The sequence below is a fragment of the Oryzias melastigma genome, linkage group LG13, assembly GCF_002922805.2.
Source record: "Oryzias melastigma strain HK-1 linkage group LG13, ASM292280v2, whole genome shotgun sequence".
In the NCBI taxonomy this organism is placed as follows: domain Eukaryota; kingdom Metazoa; phylum Chordata; class Actinopteri; order Beloniformes; family Adrianichthyidae; genus Oryzias; species Oryzias melastigma.
The window spans coordinates 12,491,379-12,514,280 of record NC_050524.1 but is presented as its reverse complement, the minus strand read 5'-3'; the positions used below and the strand labels follow the sequence as shown (position 1 = coordinate 12,514,280).

Here is a 22,902-nt window from a genome sequence, read left to right as displayed (position 1 = left end):
GGTGGGGGTACTCAGCTCAGCATCAACGGTCAGCCCATGTAAAAGAGATTATGGAAACAGAGGCTCAGACAAACACGAAGTATTGCTTTTTAAGACATTTACGTTGTAGAATTTTGGTTTACAACTACTGGGAACGATCAAAAGATGATTGGAGTGGGTCTTTAACAAATGAGTGTTTTGATTTGTAGAATGATTACCAACTAACTTACATTTCTTTTAACTGTGTTTCAAGTTAATGTTGCTCCTTTAAAACACATATTTTATAAATGAGCAGACAGTTTTATCACCTGCCTGATCAAAAAGTAACTAGCTGTTTGAAAAAAATAACAAAATATATGAAATGTATTAATAGATGATGCTGGAGCATCTGGCTCCTGCAGTGAGTGTAAAACAAGACTGAGAGCAAAAAGAAGAAAAAGAAAATTGTATCAGTAGTAGTTGTAGTAGTAGTAGAAATAGTTTAGCTAATTTGTGATATATCAGTACATGTCTTCACTCTGAAGCTCGAGAAGAAAGCAGACAACAACAGAAGAATCTCAAAGGAGCATTCACACTGCAGAGAGAATGTCTGCGGACTGTTAGATCGTGACTGGGAGACAAATGAGAACAACCTTTTGCTTTATCTGAGAATTCTGTTTTTCTGCTCTTGTGGGATTGTAGGGAATCCCAATCCTCCCAAACTGGAAGGGGCCCTGCAGCCGAAAGGCAACTCCCTCAAAGTCAGCTGGACCAAGCAGGATGACGGCGGCTCTCCTATTCTACACTACCTTGTCCGGTATAAGCCTGTAAGTGCTGCTTCTCATTCAAAAACAAGCATTTTCAATCAGATTTCAGCAGCAAATACAAACAAAGGCTTTTTTGCAATAATTCAGACAAACTAGTTCCTAAAACTGTAAACTTGTGTCCATAGATTCACGCGACTGAGTGGAAGCCAGAAATTCGGCAGCCCAGCGACAGCGAATACGTGGTTCTGAGGGGGCTGAAGTGGGACACGGAGTACAACATCTATGTGGTGGCAGAGAATGAAAAAGGCAAATCCTCGCCAGCAACCATGTCCTTCAGGACTTCCTCCAAGCCAGAAGCTATTCCAGGTACCCTCCCACAGCTCACTCACACCGAGAGTGTGCCAGCACCCCCCGAGAAGTTAAAAACTAAACCTGAAAGCTGAAAATTGCGATCTAGTTTTAGCTGTGGTTCAGAGGGATGAACGGATACTTAATAAATCGAGCAAAAAAAAAAAAAACTCCTTCGGGGCAGAACCGATTTTCCGGTGGACTTTCTCACTTTAAAGTTTTGACAGCCGTCACTGAATTACTTGCAGAAATGGGGCAGAGAGGATGAAATCATTTTTCTTTGAATGTTTTTTTTTTTTTTAACCTCACCTTTCTTAAGTAAAGATACTTGCTCTGTCGGGGAGCAGCCTTGAAATGGGGGTTTATCTGTATCTAAAAGCTTTTTAGAAACAGTTGGAAAACCCACACGGCCTCTTTCCGAACCGGACCCTGTTGAGGGATTTGCTGAAAGATCACAGCAGACCATTATGCCCTCTCTCTCTTTTTTTTTAGTCATTTTCAACTCACCCACCTCTGAGTCACCATCAACATGGTGTGGTTTTCCCTTGTGCTGTGCTTTTGCTTTGATGTGTTGCTGTTTTTTTTTCTTGATGCAAAAAAAAAAAAATTTTGTTTTTCACTTTTGGTTATAGACCTGACGCATATTCACTTTCTTTCTTCCTGTGTTTTTCCCCGCCCCTCCTTTCCTTTCCTGGATTTGTTTACCTCCACCTGCCCCTTCCCCTCTTTTCCTCCGCCTATTTTTCCCGTTTTCTCTCTTCATCCTCTCGCCAATCTTCCTGCTCTCTTGCCCGATCCTGGACATTGGTGTGGTGGACCACCCGAAACATTTTCGTCCTGACCTGTGTGCATTTTGGTCTGCTGTCCTCCATCCACAGCCACTCAGGGCTGCTCATCTGTGACATGCACTTTGGTATCACTCATTTTGTCCCTCATCACTGTATTCCTCCTATCATAGTGTGCAGAGGAGCGTTTGCCTTTTCTCTGGCCTGATAGTCTCTGTGGACGCTTTCACACCTTAAACAGACTTTGTCCGTCCGGGACAGATGGATTTCTGTTACAGAGGACAGAAGGGTGCTGTGTTGCTTCAGAACAAACCAGACAGACGTACAAAACCAAAGGCGGTGGAAATCCTTCACTTCCTGCCGATGTACACAGCTCAGCATTAGCACAGATAGTTATCAGCAACAGCGTTTACAGCCATGAACTTTCTTTCTTTTTTTGTTACAAAAATAGCAGCTAAAGGCGAGAGAAGAGGGCCGAACCTGTCTGTTTACAGAAACACTTCTTCAATGTTTCACACAATTATGCAGATTCACTGTAAGCGTTTGGAAAAAATAACATTTGGAGTATTTAGAAGAAAAACAAATGTTTGTAATGTTCTTAGTGTTTATAATGGCAACGATTGACAAACTCTAAAACAGAATTGTTATTTTTGTGATGATTACTGTGACAAAAGTCCAAGTATTTCTCATGCATGTTTGTTTTATACACTTATTATTAAAGAGTGCTTCGTTTTAGCATTTATCAGAGACGCACACATAAATATATATTTCTAATTAAGAGGAAATTTAAACAAAAATGTATCAAGTTTTTGTTGAAACATGACGTTTGTGCTGTCTAAAAATACCCTGCATGTAACTAACGCATTATAAACGTTTGTCTTTCTATCAACCAAATAAATTGACTGAATATATAGAACGTTGTGTAGTTGTGCACAATTCCTCAGTAACATCAAACCTATTGTAGCATCAAACATGCAGAGGAAACTGGTGCAGGTGAGTTTTTTTCCTGCTTTATAGACATATAGAGGTCAGAGTGTCAGTAGTAGTTAGCGCTTTTTCATTGTGTTTGTTTTTGTGTGAACCTGCAGCCCGCTGCTCTTGTTCAGCGCTCTCTTTCTGGTCTCCACAGACTTGGACGACGAGGCGGCTCTCTCTATGAACATTATTCTCTGGGCAGGGATCCTTGTTGTGGCATTTGTGCTCCTGCTTCTGGCTGTGGATGTCACCTGTTTCTTTGTCAACAAATGCGGCCTCATCATGTGCCTCTGCGGTAAATCGGGCACGGGGACAAAAGGGAACAACCTGGAGGAGGGAAAAGCGGCCTTCATGTAAGTCCTCCCAAATATGGAAATGAAGTCCATGACATCAATCTAATGGAGTGACCAGGATTAGGGAGTTTCAGTTGAATAAAAAAAGGGGAAAAGAAATAAAAGAAAATGTGTTTCACTTTAGCCTCCATCATTTAAACAGGAGAACTCTGCTGCCTGGCGACGCCTAAATACCGCATAATCTGTGACGAATCTTAAATTTTGACATGGAGTGGCTTTTCATATCAACTGTGCAGCGCTACGCAATACTTCAATAACATACATTTACAGAACTTATTTTGTGCGCCTCCTGCTAAAACCGGTGTCATATTTTGCTGCATTTTACCGCAGTAAAATGTTGTGATTTGTTTGTGACATACATATATTTACAGTGTATTTATACATATATTATAACTTACCTTTATTTATACAATAGGTCGATTGAAAACAATTTCTCATTTATATCGATGACCTGATTATGCATCAGCAATACAGAAACACGCACATACATAGATACGTATGTATATATAAACAATATCATTTTTTATATTGTAAAATTGTTCCGAGTGTTTTTTAAATTATGGTTATGCAGTTTTTAGCCAAAATAATAAAAAACTTGTGTTGTTTATTAAGACATAAGATCTCATTAGAAATTTGCCTCTTAAGTCGTGGTGAAGAAGTTAGCCTCTGCTAATTTCCCATCAGCCTTTTGTTTACACTCTCTCCCGCTAGCTCATAGCATCTCACAACCCCAAGCTAACATTAGCCTCTCAAAATAAATAAATGAACCGGCAAGCAAAATCTGAGCTTTCCAACCGTGAAATTTTGAACCAAATGGCAGCTCAGACAAGGAAAATGAAGACGTTAATGAATCTATTTGTCTGCAAGTGGATGCATCAAAATTGCAGTGAAGAAGGGAGACTTTACCTCTGGCAGTTGCTGTGTCACAAACCTGAGCCTTTTCAAACCACGAGTTTTCATCTACTCCTGATCCAACACGATTTGAACAAAGAAATACTCAGAAATGAAGTTGTGATCTTAAGTTATATTTTATATATGTTCTCCATCATGAGAAAAATGCTACAAGAACATGTTAAAAACACCAAAAACAGAATTTTCATGGATTGGGTTTTTTTAAAAATTTAATTATTAATGACAATAAAATACAATTCTAATCATTGATCGGGATTTGCTATGTTTTGCTGTGTTGAATTTAAGAATTTGAAAGTAATTCTTTAGTCTTTAAAGTCTTGAATATTAATATCTGAGCCTTAAATTTTGTGCCATTTGAAACTTCTCTGTTTCACATTTCATGTCAAAAATATAATTTTTTTCACCAATATTTTTTTTGATCAAACAATTTCAATAAAGTGCGGCAGAGAAATTCGTTATGCACCAATATGCTGCCCAACCCAAAAAAAGAAAAAGAAGCGCACTAAAGCATTGCAACACAGACCACAAACAACAAGGCAAGAAGCTGGAGTTTTGATCATGTGGAGATGTAACTTTAACATGGCATGGATGGAACAGCTATTCAGCTAGCTGCTATTGCTGCTGCCTCTGAACCATCTCCACTGACTTTGTTTGGGAATGATGTTCATTTTTTAATGTCTTAATTTAAATTGGTCTTATTTTTATATGTATTTTTTAAGCACATTCTTAAAATGGTCTTAAAAAGCACTTTTAATTTTGCTTGAATGAACTTGTGGAAACCCTGTTGCAACATCTGATCAAGTCTAAAACTATGTGATGGGGGCACAATTTCTGATCACGTGATCCTCTCAGGACATCCCGGCTATAAAGTGTTGCAAGACTGCTTTTTTTCACTTTGGAACCTGCCGGAATTGTGTTAATTGGGTTGAAGAGTTACGGTAATCGAAAGAATGAAAACTGAGCTAAAACTCGTGCTAAAGGCTTAAAGTCAAATAAAATTAGGTTCACTTAGATTTCTTTGTTTTTTTGTCTTTGCAGGAAAGACGAGTCTAAAGAGCCAATAGTGGAAGTCAGAACAGAGGACGAGTGCACAGCCAATCACAATGCAGCAGGGCCCACAGAACCCAATGAAACCACGCCTCTCACTAAACCAGAGTGAGTCAAAGCAGCCCTCTTCCTTTTCCTACAGCTCAAGTCTGTTCTTTTACCTGTTGTTCATTGTACTCCACTTTGGAACAACTTATTTAACCGGATGAAATTTTAACTTTGAATTTTGTTTTTCAAAAAAGAAGTTGATTTCATTCTTGAGTGGAGTCCACTGGACTGTGTTGCTTTTGCTTCGATTCCCTCTTAGAAGGTTTTATCGTACTTTATGTTTCTTCTCTAGCCTTAGGAGATTTCCTTTCTCGTTAATATGAAGGTTGAAGCAATACCAGTCAGAGACACAAAGGCCTCTTTTTCCCTTCTCAAGAGTGGTCAATTCATTTGATTATCTCAGCAAGTGGAAAAATCCCAACATGCAGCAAGAGACTGTCACTGGTACTGTTTAACCTGTAGAGGTGGTTCCACGTGGAGCAGTAGTTTTCCACAGGAAGGCTGGTGTGGCTTTTTAGTATCTGAGTCAGTGTACTCCATGTCAGTGTGTGAATGGGGTGTTCCCTTTAATGTTCACTCACAGCATGATGCCCCGTTTATTATTATTTTTGGCTTCTTTTTTTCTCACTAGGCTAAAAGGTTGCTGTTTTTTTCTTTTTCAGTTGCTCTGTCTGTGTTTGTGTGAATTTCTGAACTAACCCGTCTGCATGCTCTCGTCCGGGCCACCCTTCCTCTGTCACAGTCACCCTGGTGTCTAGTCTGTGTGTCTCTGTTCTCTCCCTGCTCTCTCAGGCTGGTGGCTTCTCTGGCACTGGACACCCCCTCCTCCGTAGCCACCAACTCTGACACAGCCACCGCGACAAATGAACCTGCTCAGGACAGCCCCTCTAGCGAGACCACCACCCTCACGTGCAGCCTGTCCACCCTGGCCAACGAGCCCTCGCCCACCCCTCTCGCCGCTCCGGCCCCAACCCCCGAATCGAGCACGGGCCCGCCCACCCCGGTCATCTCCTCCAGCGCCGTTAGCGCTAAAATGGCCCCTCTGCTTGAGCAAAGAGGAACGATCCCGCCAGACGACGAGGAGAAAGTAAACACTCCTCCTTGTACGCCTGAATCTCCTCGACCCCAGAAACCTGGAGCTCCGATACCGCCCAAGCGCAGACATTCCCCCAAACTCGCTGCTCTGAACGCAAAGAAAAACAGCCCCCCTGTTTCGCCTCTAGCGGCGTCGTCGTCCTCCCCTCCCACTCCGGACACCAAGAAACGCGCTCCGGGTCCTCCTGTCACCAAGCTGGTCACACAGCCTGACGCCGTGCCCTTAAACACAGCTCAAACCGCCTCCAGCCCAGCCCCCTCAGACCCAGATTCTAAACATGCTGGCCCAGATTCTCGCGGGGGGACCTTTGCTGCCTTCAACACAAACAAACCCAACGATGTAGCTGCTGTAAGCTGTAATTCTCCATCAGTGGTTCCTAAACAGCCCAGTGGTGACAAACCTTTACCTGTCACCATCATCTCCAACAACCTCCTCACGCAGGCGTCCGACGTGTACGATTTTGCAGCCCACGCCGCAGGGCCCGGTAATGCAAACTTTGACTTAGAGCTGACAAACACAGGGAGGCGCTCGCGGCCCCTATCAGACCTCATTAGCTTAGAGAGCCCGTCCGCTGCCCTCTCTCTGCCCAATGGAGACGGAGCAGACCTCCCCCCCTCAGGCCCAGTTGTGGAGGCTTCAGAGACTCTGGCCAAGACCGCTCCTCCTGTCAACGATGAGTACGGCTCCCTCTAGAGGTTTATTTGTGTGTGTTTGTGCGTGTAACTTGTAAGCCCATTCATTCACCACCGCATCGTGCCATTACCCACACAATATGGAATATTGTCATGGTAATGACTCTGGGAGACTCAGTGAAAGTTTCAGATAGAAGTGATCAGATGGTGTCTTTGTATGCTTGTCTGTGACCGTTTCTTCATTGTGAGGTCTTTACTTTTACAACATTCATGTCCAGCAGAGTCGGTTCCTGGTTTTAAAACACAAGCTTTAAAAATACACACAACTTTATCAAAAAATATGGAATCACCACTCTGGAAAAATCTGGAATTATTTTTTTATAAACTCATAGTATCTAAAAATAAAACATGTTCTTGTGCATTCGGAGTATTACTGTATTCAAATCGTTGAGAATCAGGAGCAAACTTTGAAACAACTTTCTGACATGGAAATTAGGGCGGGGCGATAGATCGATTTAATAGATTAATTTGAATTTTTTGTTTTAGATAATTTTTGGAAAAATCAGGATTTTATTCTCCCAGCTTTCACTTCTGTTGTTTTAAGTAAAGTCAGCCCGGCCATCTCTTACAAGGCACAAATGTAAAAATGGCAACGAGTTTTTAAGGGGAGATGCATAATATGCACATTTACAAAAGTTTGGATGTTTGTTTTCATGGGTGGAACGCTGACGAGGTCGACTCTTGGATGATTTCATGAAATGGGCGGCTACCACAAGCAGCGAAAGGCGGAGCCTCAGAGGTCGAGGCGTCTTACTTCCTTGTAGAAAAAGAGTTCACACACATAACTCATATTTCTCAAATAATTCGTTCTTTAGTTTGTCAAAGGTAAAATATGATCATATAAATAGCTTTAATTTACTCTGAAAGGCATGGTATAGGGCCTTAAAACAGGGTAGATCTCTTTTTGAACTTTTCTTTTTTGTTTTGTTAGGAAAAAAAGCATATTTTGACTTATGCAGGTATCATGTTTTTTCACTCTTATATATTTTTTATAATTCATAGTTGGCATGTATGGAAATCCCCCAAAATCCTGATTACAACATGTTTACTTTCAATCCACGAATACTATTACCTTTTTTTTTTGCCTCGTCCTTGATTTTCCTCCTTTCAACTGTTTCATTGTCCTCCAAGAGTGGTGATTACACATTTTTTGTGAAGGGCTCTTAGAGATTACTGCGCATTAAAAGCACACAAAGATCTGCCGAATGTGTCCGCCTCTTTAAAATCAGAGGAAACTATTTTACATTTATATGATGAAAGGCTGTTTCTTTTTTTTTTCCTGAGATTAAACCTTTTGTAGAGAAGGACTAATGGATAGGTTCAGTATGAGAATATTCAATAAGACTTCACTTTCCTTCTTTTTTTTAGGGTTTAAATCCCAAATGTCCAGAAACCAATTTAATCTTTGAGAAGAAATAAAACAAAAACCTTAAGGTGTAAACTTAAAGTAATGACTTGCGCACACTCCCTCTTATGGAGGCGTTGTGGCTCTGTCCTCCGTTAATGAGCTTCTGTAGAAACCTAAATAATATTGTCTGAAAGAGTCTTTGAAGACCCACTCTGATAGAAATGCTGTTTTAATCGTGTTCTTGTGGCAATTTTCTGACAATTTAGAACATATTTGAAGAAAATGAAGCTCAAAATTGCATTTCTGAGTATATTTTTTTATTCAAATTGTCACAAATTAGGAGCAGATGACAAAATGTTGTTGGAAAAAGATCGTATTTATGACGTAGAAAATACAAAGGGGCTCCCTGCTCGAGGAGCACCTGGTGGCAGACAAAATGGCGGCTGAAAATCATCAGCAAGAAGGAAGTCCAGAACTGGAACATCAACCCCCTCTCTCACCTGCTGAAGTACATTTTGCTAAAAAAAATACTTATTTTTGGTTGGAAAAACACTAATATAATCTGCGACCCTAAACTTTTTTTTTTTTTTTTTAAGCTTTAAATCTTTAACACCTGAGGTATTTCAGTCAAAACCTACAATGCTCTTTGACATATCGTATCTCTTTACACGATCAATGTGAATCAGCTGATCTGCAGAGAAAAGTAGCTTTGCACTGATAAAAAACACTTTAAAACAGCTGTTTTGCAATACATTTCTAATATAAAGTGTTCAATTGTGACGCAAAACCACTTTTCTCTGTGACAGAATGAGCTGATCGCAAAAAGGGTTGAAGCTAACGGTGGTCAACCGTAAACACTGGTCTGGAGCTAAAACTCCAAAGTAAAAGTCTTGACAGTTTTACAAATATGAACACTTTTGTAAATATCCTGTTTGAAATGAATAAATCGTTTACCCTGACACATTTTAAGCTAATCTTGAACACTAAACCGTTTATTCAAACACATTCTCATCCCCAAACCGTTTGGTTAAGAACCCCTCTGCATCACTTTTTGGGTTTCCCCAAGTCGTCGTTTTTGACATGCTGTCTGTTTGTAAATTAAGGGTCCCCAATCCTCGGGTCGTGGTACTGGATGTGGTACAGGACGTGGACTGGTCCTCAGGGCGCGTCTAGTACCAGTACCCTAAGCCTGGTAGGGGTCTGCATCCAGTTTGCGGCCGGTACTGCATCTAATATCGGTTTGGGTCCAGTACCGCGTCTGGTGCCGGGTTAGGGTACCGGTACGTGCTCCACTTCGCAGTACTGGACCAATTCCGGTTTGTAGCCCAGAGATTGGGGACATGTGATTTAATGGGAATAGCCAGCACGCCAAAAAAGGACAAGTTGGGGACACGCCGAGGGGTTCTTTAGCAAACGTCAAAATGTGACGAGCTGGGAGTGAGAAAGTCTTGGTTATTCACATCAAAATTTATAATAAACGTGGCTTCAACTCTGAAATCTTGTGGAATTTGTTTAGGAATTTCTGTTTCTAATGCTAATGATTTTCAGCCGTCATCTTGTCTGCCTCCAGGTCCTCTTGCCCTGCTCCGCCCCATCCTGATCATCCACTTGTAGACAAATGGATCCATGAACGTCTTTGTTTTCCTTGTCTGAGCTGGTATCCCACTCAAAGCTGCACAGCTGGATTGCTTCATTATTTTTTTTGCACTGGTTATGTTAGGTTGGGGGTGTAAGCTAGCAGGAGAGCATGTAAACAGAGATCTCTCACTTATGGGTGACAAGGGGGCCAAAGTTGCTTAATGCTAAAGGTCCCGCCCACAACCCAGAAGCTAATTTCTGCAGAAGCTACGTCCTAGAAAATAAAAAAAAAATAAAATAAAATTAGCTTAGTCATAATGAAAAGGCCACTGGGGACACTTTTACATCACAAGGTGTTGTGTCTCAGGCTGTTAGCGTCCGCCTGTCTGAGCGATTCCAAAAAGAGAACACCGAGGGGCTTTTCCACTCTGGAGGGCTGCAGGCAGCCGCTGCAAACCTAAGATTAAAGGGTAAATAATTAACCACAAAGCTGAAGGCAAATGTAGCAAAGCCTCTTTTTATTTGTTTCGACAGTTTGAAATGCAGTCAGTCATTATCTGTTTAATTTCTCCTTTTGTTGTGGAGGTGGTGAAGAAATATGTAAGAAGATGTCTGCCTCTGGTGTCCTCTTACATATTGGGTGAAGCTGTCATTGAGAATAACCGACTTTAACTGTGTGCAACTCAAGTTTGCTGAGATGCTTCTGTTGTCCGGGATTTCTGCCTTCTTCTAACTGCAGACCTCTTCTCCTTTCTCCCCGCTGCAGGAAAGTCAAACTGGAGGAGGCAGACTTGCCGAATGCCCTGATCTCGTCGGCACATAACAGTGTCGTACAGACAAATACCTTTGAGAGCAAAGTATGATGGGCCCAAAAAGAGAGTCATTTCTAGTGCCCTTAACACCACGCTCCGAGCAACACCAGAGCGCACGCTGACTGTGCCGTCTTTCTTTTCTGGTTCCATCTACGGAAAGTTTTAACACCTGAGAAATTTATTTTTAGGCCACGAGAGACTGATTTTATTTTTTTATTCTTATTTTATTTAATTTATCCAGTTAGGACGATTAACACTCCTCATAATGATTGTTGGTGAACTCTTCATTGGAATTGCAACTGTACAGAATCCTTATGAAAAAAGTATAGATGTAAAAAAACAACTATATAACTACAAACTATATATAGAAATTTTGTTTATTTTTAATGTTTTATTGTGCAAGTGTAAAACTGTTTTTAGTATCACTCAGTAGCTTGTTCTGCATGTTTGACCTGCAGGGGATTGGAGCGTTGTTTTTGTTTTTTTCTTTATTTGTGTGTGGTCTGCAGATTGTTTCATATCTCACAGACGTGCTGAATCAGATTCTCGCCAAGTTTTAGGAGGAGAGAAAAAAGAAGGATTTACCAAACACCCCGGACTGCACGGCAGGAGACGGTTGGACCGCTTTCATTCACAGCCGTTACTGTCCTATCAAAGAGCAGTTTGAGGATTCTTTGATGGAGAGGGCAGGAAGGAAAACAAACACAAAAAATGGAATTGATGTGCGATCCTGATCTAAATATACACCAGGTTATTTCTGTGAACAGCCATGACGGCTGTACTTTCTCTTCCTGACACAGATCAAAGCTCTGGCTTCATCGTTCGGTTTGTGCTTTGAAGCCAAAAAGAAAAAAATTCTAAAACGTGTTTCTGTACTATTTAAAAACTACAAAGATTTCGTTTCCATTCCTGCCTGCAAAGCTTGTGCACCGTGCCTGTGTCTCAGTAGATTGTCTCGTCATCAGTTTCTATGATAATCTGCATAGTTTTGTCTGGAGGGATTTAAAGTACTCCTTTTATTTGACGTATTGTTAGAAAAAAAGGTATGATAAGTGGACTAATGTGGTCATTATAACACGTGTAATATATAAAAACATCCGTTTCTGGTCCCAGCACTATATATTGCCAGCTATAGTGAAGGAAAGGCATGAATGCAATCAGTACTTCATAACATATAACTACAAGGCACGTAGACGTGTTTGTGTGGGGAAACTGTTCTCATATTGATTTAATGAGTATTACCTGGGGGCTTGCTATGGCATAGTTTCACATGATTTTATTTTTTTTCCCTAGTTGTTACTCAAGTGTTCTGTAATGCTGTTTTTTTACTATTATTTTCTATTAAAAATGATGGTAAAGTCCAGAAAGTTTTGAGAGTAATAGCACCAAAAGCCAAGCCTTACTCTCCTTGTCCTTCATCTGCTCTTACCAGACTACCTTGCTCCCTTTTTTTTTTTTTTTTCGGTCCCCCCTCCCCCTTTTTTTTTTGGCTTTATTGGGTCAAACTCAGAAATTTATGTGTTGTGTACAGTCTGAGTGATAACCCATTTACAAAATAAAAATGTAGAAATCTAATTTTGTCTTGGCCCGTTTCTCTTACTTTTCCTCATCTCATTTCTTTCCTGCTTTTGTCCCAGATTGTAGACTGCAGTGGATTTCTTTGACCAGCAGATGGCGCCAAAGTCGTATGTTCGGATAAATTTTTTTTTCGCCATGTCATGGGCACGCGGGATTATTATTATTTTCTTTTTTCTCAGAGGTTACATTAACAGGTTGTGTTCAGACTGGAAATTATCGGACCTTGTTTATGTCACTAGAGAGTATGTAAACATGTGTGACGTCACGCTTGCTTTGGAAATAGTAAACTTAATACTTAGTCATAAGATTAAAAAATAAAACTGTCCCGGTGGGGGTTGATATTTTCGGCTGCTGCTTTCCTCCCGTCAGAGCCGTGACAGGAACCCGTGTTGTGTTAGCACTGTCAACACCCACCCGGTGTGGCGTTTAGTTTCAGGAAGACCTATTACCCAATTTCATTTTTTTAAGGGCAGAGCGGGACCGGTGTTTTCACGCACTGAATTAATCAGTTCTGCTTCTCGTTTCAGGACAACGAGCCGCAGCTCCGCAGTTCAGATTCCCTTAGATCTCTCTGATTGCAGCTTTGATGGACAGACGATCATTCAGTGTCGTCCTCCCGATCAAGCTGTGCAGCCGGTAGAGTCAGCAGAGGACAGCCGGGAGCACGCAGGAAGTTAGGCGAGTGGATTTCAAAATAAAACCGTGAAAAGTTTGGAAGTCTTCCTAAAGTTTAATTCATATAGTTCAGTTGTAGGATTAAACGTTTTTTTTTTATTCCATAAATTGGATGAAAGTAAAAATGTCATCCGCTGTTGTAAAATGTAACACAGAAACCTAAAATCAACTCAGTAAAAAAAAATCAAGATAAATACCTGGGTTAGGTAGTAAACTGTGATGTTTTCCAGATTCCTTGTTTTTCTTGCAAGATAATCAAGTGTAATTTAAATATGTAAATAAAGAAACAGGTCAAGAAGAATTAAGGACAAGAATAATAACAGAGTTCTTATTTACAACTGTGGCCTGGCAAAAAGCAAAACCTTTTGAGAACGAAAGAAAGAGGTTACACATCAAAATGAGACAAATGGAACATTATTAGAACATTTTATCACACTGTTTGGTCACACGTCTTTACTCAAAGTGGGGCTGTAATGATGGTTTGATCATTTTTTGCTGCCATACGTGTGTTGTCTGCTTTGATGACACAAGGTCACTTTTATGATCTAGTGAAATAAACTTATTGTGTCTCAATTCAAATTGTATTTTCCAAGATTGATTATCAATGTCATTTGGGAATTATATTTCAATGGTATAGGTTGATTCAATTGTGCCTCAGATTGATTGATCTGGTTGGATTGTAGGAATAGAAATCGATTCATCAATATTAACTGTTACACCCCTATTATTATAAAATTAAAAATGGTACAAACCATTAAATGAACTTTAAAATGGGATTTGATTTAGTTATATCTACGAGTTCCACATGTCTTGACATGCAAATCGTTTTCGTACAGTTGTCACTCTACAAAATAGAACCAAACTCGCACTAAAAACTCTATGGTTAAACATAATCCACAGTGAAAAAAGGGACTAACTTTAATCGGGGTTATTTTAATTTAAAAACTCAAGAAAATACATTGGGTTAAAAATGAAACCACTATAACTCCCAAAATTAACTATGCTAAAAAATAAATAAAAAAAACCAAATATGTATCCTAACATGAATAATTCAAGAACTGTGTTGAAACTCCAAGTTTTAGATGAATACAAATTGTGTTCTTGTAATATTTTTCTCATGATGGAGGACAAATATAAATAAAATTAAGCTTAAAATTACATTCCTGCGTATTTCTTTATTTAAATCGTAGTAAATCAGAAACAGATAAAATAATATTAAAAAAATCAAAAAGCTCCCTGCTCCGTCCATTGTGATACATCCACTTACAGACCAATAGATCCGTGTACGTCCAGGCTGGCATCTGGCTCTAAACTACACCTACAGCTCCGATATTGCTCACCATTTTTCTTGCACCAGTAATGTTAGGATGGATGTGTGAGGAGCTGTAAGCAAAAGGGCAGGCTTACTTTATGCCAACGGTTCCGCCCACAACTCTAGGGTGAATTTCTAATCAACTCCTGCCACTCTGCTGAAACTATGTCCTAGAAAATGACATTTTTTTTCTTTTTTTGTCTAAAAATCGTATAATCATTAGAAACCCAATGGGAATGATTTAAAACGGGTAAAAAGATGATGGGACCCAAAAATCGGTAAATCACTAATTGCCAATAATAGATGCTGTTACCTTTTTTTCTAATCTGGTTAAAAACTGCTGAAGTTCTGATTGAAAAGTAAGTTTGGATCCTTGATTAAAAAAATATCAGGATTACTAAAAATAAAAAGTGAATTAAGTATGCTTCATTTTGACTAAATACATTTATTCTTGACTGAACTGATGAAAATGAAAACAGATGATCTCTCTTAAAAAGCTAAAATTGTTGTTATTGGAATTTGGTGACTGTGTTAAATAAACCCGTTAAGATCTTCAACAAAATACAGCCATCATCTGACAGCAATGCTCTCCCTGATTCCCACAGCACAACATGAAAGGAGCTCAAAAGAACACAATGAGTCAGAGGTATTCTTTCACCTCCAAACTCCCCAGATACCAATCTGATGGCGTCTGTGGGAAACGAGCTCCAGCAGCAGTGACCTCCCCCACCTCCACCCTCCACCCCATTAACCCACAGGGCTGGAACAATTCATGTCTGCATGGCCGTACGCAGAGATCCTCACGTCTTTGTGCTCATCGTGACGGATCATTTCAGAAACCAGTAATTAAATCGCAACTCTGAAAATGTTTGTTTTTCTTTTTAAAAACTGTCATATCGAACATCACCTCCCTAACTCTTTAACATAACAGTTCAACACAAAAGATATTCCCACCACAATCGCTTGGCTTTAAAGACCAATCTATGAAATGTTTTTCTGTCTTTGCGCTAAGACAAAGCATGCAACATGTTCCAAACTGAAACTTGAGATTTCCAATAATTCATAGAAATTCCAAAAGAACCACTTTAAACACTCTTTAAATGACCCCACAGAGGACATAGATCTGAGAATATCTGAAATGTCTTGACATTTTGTCATACAAATGTCATCTCTAATGTAAGAAAGAAATATTATGCAATTGACAGCAACAGACCTGTAAAGAAGCAGGATTTTTGTCACAACCTCCAAAAAAACGAAAAATGACTCAATAGAACTGAACCCTTACACATTTATTTCCAATAAAAACTTTGAATTTTGTCACTTTTTGGCCATTTAATGATATATAAACAAATGAAAATATCTCTACTGTCATGCAATAATAGATTTTTTTTTTTAATAAATTCGGCTCTGCATATTTGACCATCCCCAAACTGTACTGTTTGAACAGTTTCTAAAACCCCTGCTTCATGTATTTCCATCATAGATGCTGCTAAAAACATTGTCAAACTTACTTACATTTGTTTTTCTTAAGAGAATGACTTAGAAAAAAAATCTACCTGAATATTAATACGTCTTTCGTTTTGATAAAATGGTAATCTCTGTCTTTAGACTTTCCTTCCTGGAAGCTCCCATAACTCCACCTCTGGTTTACAATCAAGACCAGAAAACTCACAAAAACTAACTTTAGTGTCAAATCTCATATATCGCCAAAACGATTCACCCCTAATATCTGTACCAGTGTCTTTCTTTCTTTGTTTTATGTTGGCTTCCTGTGTGATCTATGAGACTCTTTCAAAGGTAACCCTGAAATTTCCAATATTCCTCGATTCTTAATCATTTATTCTGTTGATCGTTGAGAATACGTGGTCCCTCTTCAGAGACATTGTGGCTCTGAAAATCCCTGCATCACCTTTGACTTGCAGACAGTAGCGAGGATGAGGACGTCAAAGAAGGCCCTTAAGTTTCTTCAAAGGCTGTGGATTCTTCTTTCCCATGTCGGCAGATAAGTTGAAGGGTTTACATCTGTTTTTGGACATCGTTCTCTGTATTATCAAGTGAAGGTAATCTTTAAAATCATCTTAGAGGCACAATACTTCAAAAAGTTTGTGAAATGATTATCAATAGACTTTTTTTCTTCCACATCTCTGACGTTCTTCAGATAAGTAAAGCATCTTACTGCTGAATAATTTAACCAAACTGTTCGACACTAAATGCAAATCTTCATATTATCCGGTATAGCAGGATGGCTGTTATGGCTGTTTTAGAAAATAGTGCAAACATAAATATAGTATATAAATTGAAAATGGAAACATAGTTTCATCAAATTCAGGATATTTTGGCATAAATTTGCTTTTTTTTTTAAAGAAATGTAAATGTATCTCAGTGCCTTTTTAAAAAATCTAATTGACATATAAACTTACAAATTGAAATCAAAGTACTTTTTTGTACCCTGTCATTCTTAAGATGATTATAATCAATAGTAACAGCATTCATAATATTATGGAAATGGGTTGAATGAGATTTATTAATTTTTTTGCAGAAAATTAAAGGGCAGTCATTCAAAATCTCATATTTCCTTTCAAGCAATTCATTAAACTCATTTTGACAATCAAAATTTAAAGGTTTTAATGAATGCAGAAGAACTGATAGGTCTATTTATGATTAAAAGTAAATATAATTGTATAAGTTTATTATATTTCTCTTGTTTATTCTTAAATAAATAATTTATATTTTCAAAACAAGATAAAAAATAAACATTTTTAAGTATTTATAAATACAACATGGGTCTGTTTGGCTGAAAAACAATCCCTAGGTTAAATGAATCTTCTCTTCTTGCCCACTAAATCCCATGATCTAAATGTTTCTACCCCCTCGGGAGGGTGTTGAGAACCAGATGGGACACACGCTCCTCCCGCTTCAACACGTGGCTCCAGCCAAGGAGTTTTATTTTGAAAGGGTCGCGCGGAAGTGCGCCTGTCCCTCAGCCAGATTGACGTGTGGCGGCGGGGTGATGATTTGCTTACTTGGAGCAGCACCGACTTTGGAGCGGGTACTGCGAAACGTGTCAGCATGATGTTGCCTGGATGATCGGCGGAGGACGTTAGGAGAGGACGGTAAGAGCCGCGCGCACTTCACGCCGCTTTTTCCCTGATGAACTACTTTCCCGCCTCACATCAGTGTGTACTCTCTTGTAATTAGCCCAAATTGTCAGGTTTTGTTGTGATTGGTCTCGCCGTGGAGACGCCAGCAACTCGTTTTGGGGTTTGAACAAACTTGAGTGTGGCAGATTTTCTCACTCCGGCGGACCTTTACGCACATATTGGGTCTTCTATTTTCGGACAGGGCACGCTCGAGCGCACGGTGAGGACGGGGAATGATGAGCGCGCGCGCAGGGCATGATGAGTCCCGGTGCGTTTGGATGAAAATGCGCCTTTTTCATCCAAACGCACCTGATGCGCTCTGATGTTGCGGTTACTTAAGGATGCCGCCTGCCGGCATCACTTGGGGTGCTGCTGTGCGCACAAACCTGAAGAAACCAGCATTCTGGGGGTTGTAAATGTTAGTTTTGTGAAGGGAAAGCTGAAAATTTTCCAGCATATTGGATAAAAGAGACTAGAAAAATAGATTTTGTCATAAAAAATCTTACCTGTTGAGTCGAGGATGGAGCGCCTGACAAATCTTGACAAATTGAAGCGTCACCTCTCAGTATGCAGACAGCATTACAGCGACGTGACTGCTCTCAACCAGAGCTCAGACTAATCACCTGCAATGGAAACTGTTGCTTTGCGCTCATCGACCTGCTGTCTGCCTTTGATTTTTTGATTAAAATACATAAACAGTTCTCGCGCATCAAACACAAACCTCTGAAGAAACCTTTGGGGAGTTCATATTTCACAGAAAACGATGAATACTTCATGATTTTCTTCATATGGCTTCAAATGTATTCCTTTTGATGGAGCGAAGTTAAAAGTGTCCATTGGAGGGGAGCCTAATTAAGTGCGCTTAACATCAAATTGTTTTGCAGCCGGGCCTCTAATGATTCTGTCTCCCCTTCTTCTCCGTCCAAATCGCAGCGCTGCAACCAGCTGAAGGCAAGCAAAGCCTCATGCTCGGGCTGAGCGAAGGTCCGAGGGGTTAGTGCTCTAGAAAAGAGAAGAAAGATGGGTGTTCTCCAACTCAACAACCCGACTCACTCCAGCACTCTTCTCCAGCGGGCCAATCAAATGCGCTTGACTGGCACCTTGTGTGATGTGATCATCACGGTGGACGGCCAGGAGTTCCCGGCGCATCGCACCGTTCTGGCCTGCACCAGCAAAATGTTTGAGATTCTGTTCCACCGCAGCAGCCTGCGCTACGCTCTGGACTTCCTGTCCCCTAAGACCTTCCAGCAGATCCTGGAGTACGCCTACACGGCCTCGCTCCAGGCCACGGCCGAGGACCTGGACGACTTGCTGTACGCCGCCGAGATCCTGGAGATCGAGTACTTGGAGGAGCAGTGCCTGAAGGTTCTGGAGACCATCCAGGCGGAGGAGAGCGAGGAGGTGTCGATGAGGAACCACGGCTCCGGGGAGCACGGCGATCACAGCCGAGCGCGGCACTGGAGGCACATGCTCATGTCTAAGAAGCATTCCATACAGGACGGAACCAACTGCACCACTCCCACGGCGCTGCACCACCTGGCACTGTACCACGTCACCGAGAGGAGCTCTCCTGGTCCAGAGCCGGAGGCCGCTCCGGACTCTGAGGTGAACACGGAGGGTTCCCAGCACTGTGAGGCGGCCTCCCAGGATCCTGACCGAAATATTAAATCCGAGAGCATGCAGGTGGACGATGTCAACGGCAGCGAGGGCCGGCTCTCCAGCGGCGGGGAGGTTAGCTGCGTGTCCGACCAACCCCGAGGCGAGGGCCCGGGGACGCCCCTGCGAGGCAGCGTGATCACCAGCGCCCGAGAGCTGCACACGGGTCCTGAAGACGGAGGCCAAGTGGTGGGCGGCACCCTCGACTGTTTTCCAGGGATCACCGACAAACACCTGGCCTCCATCTACTCCGTGGCCTCCAACCACGTGGGGGAGAGCCTGCCGGTGTCGGTTTCCGTCACCTCCTCCCTAGCCGTGCCCCTGGACCCGAGGGCCTACAGCGGCCTGCTGCACCAGGGCTTGCTGCACCGGGAGCTCCTGAGCAGGCTGGGCCAGTTCGCAGCAGGGATGAGGCATGACGGCCAAAGCCAAGGCCAGCAGTGCTGTGCCGACTGCGGCCTGCAGCTGCACAGCCGGCAGGCTGCAGAGCAGCACAGGTAACACACTCCAAATCCAATACTTCATATCAGAGGATTTAAGTCAAAAAATAAAAGCTTTAGTCTTTGTAAAATTGTATTTTCCATGGAAATTGTACTTTTTTGTATTTTTTTCTGTCAATATTTTTATAAAAGAGGTAAAACTTTAGACAGAACAGTATTTATAAATAAAACTTCCTCTTGTTTGCACAAAGTGCACCTCACACAGCAGACTGGCTCTTCAGGCTATTTGCTATGCATTCCTCCGGATCAGCAGCCTCTCAGCAGGGACCATTCCGGACGCTCCTGCATCACACTATTTCTGTTTGTTTATTTTAGCTTCATTTATGAACTTATCAGTTTTGTCATTGTGCACTAAAACTTGTCTGCACACAAAAAAAAGCTCATTAACTTGATTGCAGATTTTCCTAATTGTGTGCGCTCGGCAGTATTTGACTCATCAGCAGTGATTAGAAAACACGGCGATTCCTAATACGCCGCTAACACATGACTACCGCCGCTGCTTTGCCCCGCTTCACGCCTGCGGCTGACATTTCAGCGGCATGCCGCTCCTGAAAAAAAAAAGAAAAAAAACTGAGAAAGAGACAGAAAAGCTTCCCGTGGGATGTTTAGAGATGCGCATTCCGTCCTCATGGAGATGGACAGATGTCTACGGGGTGAAGGAGAAGTGTTGGTGGCATTGCTTGAGGATATAATGAGTTTGCTTGTAACCAGGTCACTGAGCATACACCTGGTGTGCAGACTGACATTTCCTAGTGCTCACAGAGGCATCACCTGGAACAGCGTTTTAAAGAAACCGATCATCTGCTTAGAGCTAAAAAACACACATTATTTAGCTTTTGAGGCTAGTTTTTAATCTTTTTTCATATATATTTCCCCAACTTTTACTAATAAAAGCTCTGATTGTGTGTTTGGAATGATTGACAGTTCCATTTTAAATTAAATTAAAATGGACAGAAATACAATTTGACCTTTCTATTTCTAAAGAGGCGTTAAAAAAAATAAAAAATATGAATAAAAAGACAAAAATTTGGGGTTAAATGTGAAAATCCTTCATTTTCGTTTCATTCATTGTAACCACCAAGAGTGTTTCTCCAAAGACTCTTTCAGGCCATTTGCTGTGCTGTTGTTGTTGGAGGGGGGGGTGATGTAAGGATAACAGCACAGATGCGTGCATGCTGGGATGTGTGTGATATGATATGATGGGTTTTGCTGCCGGAGGAGCTTCAGCGAATCTTTTTTTTTTTTCATTGCAGTCACACGAGAATTGTGTGTGTGTGTTTGTAATGTTAGGCAGTGAGTTGTGTATTTTTTTTTTTTTTGGTGCCGGCAAGTGGAGGCACGCGCGCTCTGAAATTAGCCAGATCTCCCTTTTGTCTGTGCTCTTCCAGCATTCATGCGTTGTGATTCACAACTCCTAGAGCCTCTCTGGTTAATGATGCTGCATTCAGGGACGGATCCCCCGCCAGAATAAAAGCATGCTCCTCTTGTCTGGAGGACAATGATGCTGCGGTTTAGGGGGGGAGTCAGGAATAAGGGTTATTTAAAAAAAAAAAAAATGCTGATTGATCTCTGTGAGATAAAGGAAATGATCTTTAATAGGGTGTGTATTGGCAAGAGCCTGGCGATACAATACGTATCGCAATACCCGATATGTCAATTTCCCATTCATTTTCTAAACTGCTTTGTCCCTTTTGGGGTCACAGGGCTAACCCGGCCACTTCTGGGCGAAGGCGGGGTACACCCTGGACAGGTCGCCAGTCTGTCGCAGCACCACAATCACACACCTATACACACTCACGTTCACATCTAGGGACAATTTAGACCAGGGCCCGCCAGATGGTTTAATCCGGCCCAGTCATGAAGAGAAAAAAATATGTAAGGATGTTGGGGGAACAAAGCATTCCTGTGGTAAGTTATGGTTATTTAAAATCTCCCTATGACAATTTTTTTTTTATTTAAAAAAAAAAAAACGTTCCCAATAGTGTTTTAATTATGATTAAGAAGTTTTAAACCATGTTGATCTGAAGCCTCTGTTTCCAAAATCTCCTCTGAGGGGGTGTGGCTTTTGGAGCTGAGCTGAATAGCCCCGCCCCTGATCCCCCCCCGTCTGATTATTGTAGCTCTATGTCTCGCTAGCATAAATCTTCACAGGAAATACAAAAACAAAAGGATTTCTTATTACATTTTTTCCTCTTTCATAAGAATAAATGGCACACTTCTTACATATTAAAAACTCAAAAAACATGATTTTATCGGAGGGGGACTTTAAAGAAATGATCGCAATAAGCAATTCCAACACTAGGGGAAGCAAACAAAAAGAAAAACAGACATGACAAGAGATCAAGAAACAAACAGGATTTCTTTGCGTGCCACGTCTGGATAAGATGTAGTTAGGTTCTCTGCCAGCCTCACCGTTGTTAAGTAGCTATAAAAATGATCAGGTGTGACACCACAATTACCAAAACGTTGTTGTTAAAAAGATAATAATAATCAGTGATTAGGTCACCTGGTGGTTTGAGGCATTTTTTACAACTGATATTTTTTTTAAAAAAAGCTACAGACAACAAGTTGACCGTAGATTATTTTGTTATTATGGTGCTGATCAGGCCCACCTGACATCAGACGGGTTGAATGAAAATGAGTTTGACGCCCCTAATTTAGAGTCACCCCCTGACCTATGAAGCATGTTTTTGGACAGTGGGAGAAAGCCCTCGTATTCATGGGGAGAACATGCAAACTCCACACAGAAAGATCCCCCATTGATGATTCCATGTCAGGTCCCTGATACAATATGTCCTGCAATACCAAAACGAATTTTCACTATTTATTTGTTTTTTTTTAAATAAAACGATAAATTACTTTCATCTAATGATCACAACGCTAATCACTGCAACTGTATTTCACAAACAAGTTGGTTTTACCCAAGCAAATTCATGGTGTGATTAATGATTAATTTAAATATTCATTTTAAAGTATCGCCAAATGAAGTATTGCAATTTGCCAAAGTAATTTTTTTTTCCTTATACCCCTTAATCCTTAATGTGTCTTCACAGGAGGCTGCATAGCGAGGAGAAAGGCAGCGCCTGTGAGTTCTGTGGCAAACACTTCCAGGACAGCATGCGGCTCAGGATGCACATGTTGTCTCACACAGGTACTGTCACCTCCCCGCTCTGTGATCTCAGAGGGTCCAGTGGTGGTCTCCATACAGTCCTTTACATGCACCTGTTCTCCACCAATCCACTGGAGTGGCTGCTTCAGATATTTAGATCATGCTTTCTTTTCTTTCCTCTCTGTCTCTCCCTGTTTGAATCTACTGTTTTTT

At 41.0% G+C, this 22,902-nt stretch overlaps 2 protein-coding genes across 13 annotated transcripts in view; both read left to right on the top strand.

The window, feature by feature from the left end:
- The window catches only part of ncam1b (neural cell adhesion molecule 1b), an 84,402-nt gene extending 72,108 nt beyond the window's left edge, over positions 1 to 12,294 (top strand). For 10 of the 12 annotated variants that reach the window (XM_024277566.2, XM_024277567.2, XM_036214978.1 and 7 more), the window contains 6 exons: positions 661 to 785; positions 911 to 1,091; positions 2,988 to 3,186; positions 5,137 to 5,253; positions 5,986 to 6,966; positions 10,674 to 12,294. In XM_024277566.2, coding sequence (XP_024133334.1) covers positions 661 to 785; positions 911 to 1,091; positions 2,988 to 3,186; positions 5,137 to 5,253; positions 5,986 to 6,966; positions 10,674 to 10,770 — 1,700 coding nt within the window. In that variant the 3' untranslated portion in view covers positions 10,771 to 12,294. Of the gene's footprint in view, positions 1 to 660; positions 786 to 910; positions 1,092 to 1,951; positions 2,770 to 2,987; positions 3,187 to 5,136; positions 5,254 to 5,985; positions 6,967 to 10,673 lie in introns of those variants that run through there. The other 2 variants (XM_024277576.2, XM_024277577.2) reach the window with 2 other exon arrangements.
- A 4,465-nt stretch (positions 12,295 to 16,759) lies between these two features.
- The window catches only part of zbtb16b (zinc finger and BTB domain containing 16b), a 22,733-nt gene continuing 16,590 nt past the window's right edge, over positions 16,760 to 22,902 (top strand). Inside the window, exons 1-3 of the mRNA XM_024277578.2 lie at positions 16,760 to 17,397; positions 18,358 to 19,577; positions 22,634 to 22,731. Coding sequence (XP_024133346.1) covers positions 18,445 to 19,577; positions 22,634 to 22,731 — 1,231 coding nt within the window. The 5' untranslated portion in view covers positions 16,760 to 17,397; positions 18,358 to 18,444. The remainder of the gene's footprint in view (positions 17,398 to 18,357; positions 19,578 to 22,633; positions 22,732 to 22,902) is intronic.